This window comes from Crotalus tigris, unplaced genomic scaffold (assembly GCF_016545835.1).
Source record: "Crotalus tigris isolate CLP2741 ecotype Arizona unplaced genomic scaffold, ASM1654583v1 scf7180000020918.170012, whole genome shotgun sequence".
NCBI classification, from domain to species: domain Eukaryota; kingdom Metazoa; phylum Chordata; class Lepidosauria; order Squamata; family Viperidae; genus Crotalus; species Crotalus tigris.
This window is the reverse complement of record NW_024098253.1, coordinates 70,001-79,569: the sequence shown is the minus strand read 5'-3', so window position 1 is coordinate 79,569 and position 9,569 is coordinate 70,001. Positions and strand designations below refer to the sequence as shown.

The following is a 9,569-nucleotide window of genomic DNA, read 5'->3' as shown; positions in this document are numbered from 1 at the left end:
CTGGCTGACTGTGCGATGATCCATAATAATAATAATAATAATATAATAATAATAATAATAAATAATAATAATAAAGGCAAATAGGTGGGCGTGGAATGCTACAAGTACATCAGATGATTGAAGAAGAAAAAATGGCTTTGGAAGAATATCTGAAGAACAATGATGAAGATGCACTGAAATTAGTATATCAGGAAGGCTTACTGACTACTGGAGAGACCAAACTGGCCTACAAGAAAGACCAAATGAAGAACAGAATAGAGGCATGGGAGGACAAAGCACTACATGGCCAATACATGAAAAAAATAGCTGGGAAAGCAGACACCAACAAGACCCAGCAATGGCCAAGAGCAGGAAAACTGAAGAAAGAGACCGAGGGACCAAATTTGCTATTAGTCAATTGCAAAAGGCGGCCTTATTAGGAACTGCTTCCATCCTGCGATGATACCTGTAATACCATCAAACATCCACATCTGCCTATCCCAGGTCCTGGGTAAGGACTCGATAGGTAGACAAAATGCCAAATCCAGTCTGAACATCTGGCTGACTGTGCGATGTCCATAATAATAATAATAATAAAGTTGGAAGGGAACTTGGAGGTCATCTAGTCCAACCCCCTGCTCAGGCTCAGGAAACCCTATACCATTTCAGACAAATGGTTGTCCAGTCTCTTCTTAAAAACTTCCAGTGCTGGAGCATTCACCACTTCTGGAGGCAGGTTATTCCACTGGTTAATTGTTCTAAATGTCAGGAAGTTTCTCCTTAGTTCTAGGTTGTTTCTCTCCTTGATTAGTTTCCATCCGTCGCTTCTTGTCCTGCCTTCAGGCGCCTTGGAAAATAGTTTGACACCCTCTTCTTTGGGGCAGCCCCTGAGATACTGGAAGACTGCTATCATGTCCCCCCTCATCCTTCATTAAACTAGACATACCCAATTCCAGCAGCCTTTCCTTATATGCTTGAGCCTCCAGTCCCCTAATCATCTTTGTTGCTCTTCTCTGTACTCTTTCTAGAGTCTAGAGTTTATTGTCCTCTTCGTTGTCTACTATGGAGGAGTTCCTGCTGGGTCTTCTTTGGGGTTTGATGAAGGCCCACTTGGCATAGCCACACGTTCTGAGGGCTTCCTTGATGTGTTTTAGTTCTTCCACCCCCCATCTTTCCTGGTAGGCAGATCTTCAGCTCGGTGGCTAGTAGGGTTCTGATAGCTCCCATTTTGAGTGGGTGGTGTAACTCAAAATGTAAATATTGATCTCTGTGTGGGGGGTGTTTCTGTTCTGTGACCTCATTTACTGGATGCCATCACTTAGGCAGAAATCTGCAAGGAGGAAATAAAAGTTCCTCTTTTGCTCCTTCTGTGGGAGGAAAGACCTAGTGGGCAAGACGCAAAGTCACCCCAGATGTTTCTCCTGCTGCTGTCGGCATGGCTGCCTTGAGGTCCTTCAAGAGAATCCCTGGTCCTCTTCAGCTGCTGCTGCTGCTCTTTCTCCCACAAGATCTGGGTGAGTGTTGACAACTGAGATCAGCCAGGCTCCATTCTCAGATTTACAACAGGAGTAAAACCCAGCGCAAGATGAATGTTAAGGCTGCTTCAAAGCTACTGTGATATTCTGAACAGGGAGACGAGCCGATTTCCCAGCAAAGGCCAGTTCCAGATGTTAGATCTGGAGAGGAGAAGATTTCTTCCATTGCTTCCCATCCCAAGTGACTAGATGAACAAGTGAGAAAGATCGTCAGAGCTTGGATGTTCTGGAGATCAACTGGAACCACCTGGCTTTGATCTGGTCCTTGAAGTGTGGATTTCAGGACATTTGGACCACACATTCAACACCTCGTAGAATCCTATGGCTGGAAGGGACCATGGAGAGCTTCTACTCCCACCCTCAACCCGAGGCAGAAGTCCTCCTACCATCTCAAAAAATGGTTGTCCAATCTTTTCTTGAAAATCTACAGCAATGGAGCATCTATAAAATTCTGTTCCATTGATTAATCCCCTTCTGTAATTAGTATACAGAGAATGGAATGGAATGGAATGGGACAAAACGGGACAGAACAGAATAGAATAATAGAATGACAGAATTGGAAGGAACCTTGGAGGTCTTCTAATCCAACCCCCTGCTCAGGCAGATTGGTTGTCCAATCTCTTATTAAAAACTTCCAATATTGGATCATTCATAACTTCTGGAGGCAAGTTGTTGCACTGATTAATTGTTCTCACTGTCAGGAAATTTCTTCTTCTTCTTCTTCTTCTTCTTCTTCTTCTTCTTCTTCTTCTTCTTCTTCTTCTTCTTCTTCTTCTTCTTCTTCTTCTTCCTTCTCCTCCTCCTCCGCCTCCTCCTCCTCCTCCTCTTCTTCTTCTTCTTCTTCTTCTTCTTCTTCTTCTTCTTCTTCTTCTTCTTCTTCTTCTTCTTCTTCTGCTTCTTCTTCTTCTTCTTCTTCTTCTTCTTCTTCTTCTTCTTCTTCTTCTTCTTCTTCTTCTTCTTCTTCTTCTTCTTCTTTTTCTTCTTCTTCTTCTTCTTCTTCTTCTCCTGTCCTTGGTTAGTTTCAATTCATTGCTTCTTGTCTTCCCTTCAGATGCTTTGGAGAATAACTTGACCCCCTCTTCTTTGGGGCAACCCCTGAGATATTGGAAGAGAGCTAGCTATCCTATCCCCCCTAGTCCTTCTTTTCATTAAATGAGACATACCCAATTCCAGCAACCGTTCCTTATATGTTTTAGCCTCCGGTCTCCTGATCATCTTTGTTGCTCTTCTCTGCACTCTTTCTAGAGTCTCAACCCCTTTTTTATATCGTGGTGACCAAAACTGGATGCAGGATTCCAAGGGTGGCATTACCAAGGCATGATAAAGCAGTATTAACACTTCCTGTAGTCTTGATTCTATCCCTTCTGTTAATGCAGCCTAGCACTGGGTTGGTTTTTTTAGACTGAGGTTCTCTCTGAATTCTGGAACATGTGTTACCTTCACACTCTATTCTCCAACAACTGAAACAAAAAGAAAGACTTTATAACAGTGGTTCTCAACCTGTGGGTCGGGACCCCATTTGGGGTCGAACGACCATTTCATGGGGGTCGCCAAACAATGCAGTCCGCCATTTTTTCCCCCTTTTCCTTAGCTGTGCTACTCCCTTTTATTCTATTGGCTTTTGAAAGCCAATAGAAGAGACTCTCTTGAATAGAGTCTAATTCTATTGGCTTTCAAAAGCCAATAAGAATTGTCCAGGCTGTGTCTGCCCTGCTGAGCCCGCCAAAAGTCCCATTCTGCAAACGGTGCTGCACCAGTTGAGTAGTCCTCGACTTACGACTGGTTGAGTAGTCCTCGGTTTACGACCGGTTGGGGGTCGCGGCATTAAAAAGGTTGAGAACCATTGCTTTATAAAATAGAGAGTGAAGGTAGCACAACTTCTGGAAACCAAGTAGGTGACTCTAAAGTGTTCACTGACTGGGGCAAATGAGCCTGGAGGTGTGTGGTGGGACAAAGGACTGGACAGAAGCCCCCCCCCCATTTAGGCAATAAAGGAGTTTCCAAACCAGGGTGGGCAGGTGAGGGTCATCCAAGGATCAAACACAGATTTCAGCACCAGCATCCAAAACATCTGCCTGGAATGTGCCAGGACCTATTCTAGGTAATCCTCCACTTACAATAATACATTTAGTGACCGTTCAAAGTTACAACGGCACTCAAACAAGTGAGTTATGACTGTTTTTTTCCACAATCATTATGGCATCCCCATGATCACGTGATCAAAATTCAGACGTTGGCAACTGGCATGTACTTGTGACAGTTGCAGTGTCCCGGGCTGATGCGATCCCCTCTTGTGACCAAAGTCAATGGAGAAACCCGAGTCACTTAACAACCCGTGGTACTAATTTAAGAACTGCAGTGACTCCCTCCACAAACACGGCGAGAAATTGGGGCAAATCTCTCTTCACAAATTTCTCGCTTAGCAGCATAAATCAGCAGGATTTTCCTCTCCTGTTCTCCTTAGCTGATCAATGTCTTCTGTGGTTAGTTGGCCGTGCGATTGGTTGTTCCTTTGGCGCTCTACTTAAATTCTGAGCAGCTGATTGGTTCTCTTGTTTATTGGCACTCTGAATGGTCTGGTTTCTTACATATTCATATGCTGAATCTAGGTCAACATGCTTCTTGATTACTCCTTTGGTAGAATTCCAGGCCTCCATAAATTCATGCGTGTGGTGGGTGTTGGCATGCCCGGCGATTTTTGTCCCTTCCCAATCGGATTGGTGTTGTTTAAATAAATCGATGTCCTGGAGATGAGTCTCTCCAATCAAAAGCAGTCTTCTTGCCTCTGAGGAACATCAACTAAACTCTCTCTCTCTCTCTCTCTCTCTCTCTCTCTCGCTCTCTCTCTCTCTCTCTCTCTCTCTCTCTCTCTTTCTTCTCTCTCTCTCTCTCTCTCTGTCTCTCTCTCTCTCTGTCTCTCTCTCTCCCTCTCTCTCTCTCTGCTTTCTCTCTCAGTCAAGCCATTCGAGCTCGTGCTTAGAGGTCCCACGGGAAGAATCACGGCGGGCTCTCCGGCCCCTTTCCAATGCATCGCCAATTACTTCTCCACCAAAGAGATGAAAGTGGCTTGGATAAAAGATGGGAAAGAAATACAGGCTGCCCAGGAGAGCAACTGCCCTTTTGAAGTGAAGGGGGAAAGTTTTTGCTATGCGAAAAGCAGCTTGACAATACCGCTTGGGCAAGGCGACGTGAGGTCACAGCTGACCTGCCAGATCCAACAAAACTCCTTGGAGGTTCCCTTCCAGCGGACCCTTTCACTTGGTGAGGTCCTAAGAGGTGGGTGAGCTCTGGGTTGCAACGAGGGATAAGTGGTGAATGCTCCAACACTGGAAGTTTTTAAGAAGAGACTGGACAGCCCTTTGTCTGAAATGGTATAGGGTTTCCTGCCTGAACAGAGGGTTGGACTAGATGACCTCCAAGTTCCCTTCCAACTTTATTATTATTATTATTTTGGATCATCGCACAGTCAGCCAGATGTTCAGACTGGATTTGGCATTTTGTCTACCTATCGAGTCCTTACCCAGGACCTGGGATAGGCAGATGTGAATGTTTGATGGTATTACAGGTATCGTCGCAGGATGGAAGCAGTTCCTAGTAAGGCCGCCTTTTGCAATTGACTAATAGCGAATTTGTCAATGCCAATGGTGTTCAAGTGGTGCTCCAGTTGTTTTGGGATTGCACCCAAGGAGCCTATGACTATTGGTACTACCCTTGCTTGCTTTTGCCACAGTCTTTCTATTTCTATTTGTAGGTCTTTGTATTTTGTTATCTTCTCCAGTTCTTTCTCTTCTATTCTGCTGTCTCCAGGCACTGCCACGTCCACTATCCAGACTTTTTTGTCTTTCTTATCGACAATTGTTAAGTCTGGGGTGTTATGTTGCAGGTGCTTGTCTGTTTGAATTCTGAAGTCCCAGAGCAGTTTAATTTTATCATTTTCTATGACTTTCTCTATTTTATGATCCCACCAGTTTTTGCTTACAGGCAAATGATATTTTTTGCAGATCTTCCAATGCACCATTGTTGCTACTTTGTCATGCCGCTGCTTGTAATCAGTCTGTGCAATCTTCTTGCAACAGCTTACCAAGTGGTCCACTGTTTCTTCAGCTTCTTTGCATAGGCGGCACTTACTGTCTGTTGCTGTCTTCTCAATTTTGACTTTGTATGCATTTGTCCTTAAGGCTTGGTCTTGTGCAGCCAGAATTAGTCCCGTGGTCTCTTTCTTCAATTTTCCTGCTCTTAGCCATTGCCAGGTCTTATTATTATCTGCTTTCCCAGCTATTTTTTTAACATATTGGCCATGTAGTGCTTTGTCTTCCCATGCCTCTATTCTGTTCTTCATTTGGTCTTTCTTGTAGGCCAGTTTGGTCTCTCCAGTAGTATTATTATTATAATTATATCGATCATCGCACAGTCAGCCAGATGTTCAGACTGGATTTGGCATTTTGTCTACCTATCGAGTCCTTACCCAGGACCTGGGATAGGCAGATGTGGATGTTTGATGGTATTACAGATATCGTCGCAGGATGGAAGCAGTTCCTAATAAGGCTGCCTTTTGCAATTGACTAATAGCGAATTTGTCAATGCCAATGGTGTTCAAGTGGTGCTCCAGTTGTTTTGGGATTGCACCCAAGGAGCCTATGACTATTGGTACTACCCTTGCTTGCTTTTGCCACAGTCTTTCTATTTCTATTTGTAGGTCTTTGTATTTTGTTATCTTCTCCAGTTCTTTCTCTTCTATTCTGCTATCTCCAGGCACTGCCACGTCCACTATCCAGACTTTTTTGTCTTTCTTATCGACAATTGTTAAGTCTGGGGTGTTATGTTGCAGGTGCTTGTCTGTTTGAATTCTGAAGTCCCAGAGCAGTTTAATTTTATCATTTTCTATGACTTTCTCTATTTTATGATCCCACCAGTTTTTGCTTACAGGCAAATGATATTTTTTGCAGATCTTCCAATGCACCATTGTTGCTACTTTGTCATGCCGCTGCTTGTAATCAGTCTGTGCAATCTTCTTGCAACAGCTTACCAAGTGGTCCACTGTTTCTTCAGCTTCTTTGCATAGGCGGCACTTACTATCTGTTGCTGTCTTCTCAATTTTGACTTTGTATGCATTTGTCCTTAAGGCTTGGTCTTGTGCAGCCAGAATTAGTCCCTCGGTCTCTTTCTTCAATTTTCCTGCTCTTAGCCATTGCCAGGTTTTATTGTTATCTGCTTTCCCAGCTATTTTTTTCATGTATTGGCCATGTAGTGCTTTGTCTTCCCATGCCTCTATTCTGTTCTTCATTTGGTCTTTCTTGAAGGCCAGTTTGGTCTCTCCAGTAGTTAGTAAGCCTTCCTGATATACTAATTTCAGTGCATCTTCATCATTGTTCTTCAGATATTCTTCCAAAGCCATTTTTTCTTCTTCAACCATCTGATGTACTTGTAGCATTCCACGCCCACCTATTTGCCTTGGTAGATAAAGTCTATCAATGTCACTGCGTGGATGAAGGGCATGATTCATTGTCATTATTTTTCTGGTCTGCCTATCCATTGCTTTTAGTTCTGCTTGAGTCCAGTCCACTATTCCAGCTGTGTACCTAATGACTGGGATTGCCCAGGTGTTGATTGCCTTTATGGTATTTCCTCCATTGAGTTTGGATTTTAAGATCTTCTTCACTCTCTTGATGTATTCACCTCTAATCTTTTTCTTGACTTCAGTGTGCTTGATGTTGTCAGCTTGAAGGATACCCAAGTATTTGTAGTACTCTTCCTCATCCAGACTCTTAATGTTATTTTCGTGGGGCATCTTGATTCCTTCAGTTTTCATATTTTTCCTTGTTTGATAGTAAGTGTGGCACATTTGTCCAAGCCAAACTCCATTACAATATCTTGGCTATATATACGGACAGTGTTGAGCAGCGATTCTATTTCAGATGATGTTTTTCCATACAGCTTCAGATCATCCATATAAAGGAGGTGGGATAGTCTGGCAGATGTTTTTGATGTTTGATAGCCATGTCCTGAGTTATTCAGTATTGTTGACAGAGGAAACAGTGCAATAACAAATAGTAATGGTGATAATGAATCTCCTTGAAATATTCCTCTCTTGATATTAACCTCTCCCAGCCTCTCACCATTGATCTGCAACTGTTATTATTATTATTATTATTATTATTATTATTATTATTATTATTATTATTATTATTATGCCACAGAGTCTCGACGTGGCAGAGGGCCCTCCGTGGCAGAAGGAAAGCACCAGGAAGAACCAGGTTCTCATCCCACGGAAGCCCACCAAGACCAGCCCCTCTTTCTCAGCCCAAGCTGCCTCCCAGGCCTGTGGGTCTGGGGAGCAGGTCTTTAAAAAGACTTTCCACCTCCAGCTCTTTCCCCAGGGACTTGGGTCAAGTTGAGTAACGCTCCCAAGTAATAATAATAGTAAAGTTGGAAGGGACCTTGGAGGTCATCTAGTCCAACCCCCTGCTCAGGCAGGAAATCTAGTCCAACCCCCTGCTCAGGCAAGAAAAGTGGCGAGATATATTTTAATCCTGATTGTCCTGGAATTGTTTCACTTTGCTTTAGTGGCGTGCTCTGTTTTTTTCCTTTGTATATTTGCTCCGTGATTTTGCACGCTTCCCAGAGTCCCACGATTTGAGTTGGGTGGCCAATACATGCAGTCCTCGACTTACAACCGTTCCTTCAGTGACCGCTCAAAGTTACAACAGCACTGGAAAAAAAAAGGGTTCTGAAAAAAAAAGGGTTCTGGGCTTCCTGCAAAACAAGTTCTGGATTTTTTCACACCAGGGTTGGGTTCAGAGAATCTGTACTTCAGGGATGGCGAACCTTTTAGAGGCCGAGTGCCCAAACTGCAACCCAAAATCCACCTATGCATCGTCGGGTGCCGGGTGGGTGTGGCCCATTGGCTGGGTGTGGCCCATTGGGTGGGTGGGGCCCATTGGCTGGGTGTGGCCCATTGGCTGGGTGTGACCCATTGGTGGGCATGGCCCATTGGGTGGGCATGGCTGCAGTGGTAACGGCAGAGTGGGTGGGACTAAAAAGTTCAATCAATCAATTCCAACTTTGCAAGATCTTTTTTTTTCCCGCGAGAAGTTGAAATTGACTGATTGAACCCCCCCCCCTTTTTTTTTGCACATGGCGGCAGAGGCCTAAAGCGAAAAGGGTTTATAAAACCCAGCTGAAGGCCTAGGACTGGGGCGACACGCACGTGCCCACAGAGAGGGCTCTGAGTGCCGCCTCTGGCACCCGTGCCATAGGTTCGCCACCACTGATCTATTTGTTTCCCCAATGCCACAATGGGAGAGCAGAAAGAAGTTGGTTTCTAGGCTTTTCTGCATGCAGGGCCCGCGAGTCTGAAGCTCTCCTAACTGATCTCTTTGGTTTTCTTTACTCAGTTCCTCCCAAAGTCCGTCTGGAGACCAGCCCTCCTTCCCCTGTCCAGCTGAATGCCCCTGTGATGGTCACTTGCCTCGCAGAAAGTTTTTATCCAGACGATGCAAAAGTGGAATTATTTCCCAAGGATGCCCCTAGCAGAAAAGGAACAGTTGCCCCGAGAATTTCGAATCCCGATGGGACTTTTTCCCTGAAGACCTACCTGGAGATGGTGGCCACCGAAGACAGGAACTCCTCCATGTTCCTTTGCAAGGTCCAGCATAATTCCCAGCCTTTGGTCAACGAAAGCACCATCCTCTCCATTATCACGCCACTAGAAAGCTCAGAAAGTAAGTGTGGATCTTCTGACCTTTTCTTCTGAGGATCTATTGACATACAGTAGTGGCCAAAATTGTGGAAACCTTTTTGGGAAAAGTGTATTTTTGAGGTTGGATGGCTAATAACACCACTTTTTTGGGGGGGAGTAGTACCATAAAATTATATATCAATGGAAAGATGATGATGATGATGATGATGATGATGATGATAATAATAATAATAATGTTGGAAGGGACCTTGGAGGTCATCTAGTCCAACCCCCTGCTCAGGCAGGAAACCCTATACCAATTCGGACAAATAGCTGTCCAGTCTCTTCTTGAAAACTTCCAGTGTTGGAGCATTCAT

General features: G+C 44.3%; 1 protein-coding gene across 1 annotated transcript in view; it reads left to right on the top strand.

Moving 5' to 3' along the window:
- Positions 1 to 1,392: 1,392 nt before the first annotated feature.
- Positions 1,393 to 9,569, top strand: part of LOC120319654 (tyrosine-protein phosphatase non-receptor type substrate 1-like) — a 10,249-nt gene continuing 2,072 nt past the window's right edge. The window contains exons 1-3 of the mRNA XM_039368731.1: positions 1,393 to 1,493; positions 4,470 to 4,790; positions 8,909 to 9,235. Coding sequence (XP_039224665.1) covers positions 1,415 to 1,493; positions 4,470 to 4,790; positions 8,909 to 9,235 — 727 coding nt within the window. The 5' untranslated portion in view covers positions 1,393 to 1,414. The remainder of the gene's footprint in view (positions 1,494 to 4,469; positions 4,791 to 8,908; positions 9,236 to 9,569) is intronic.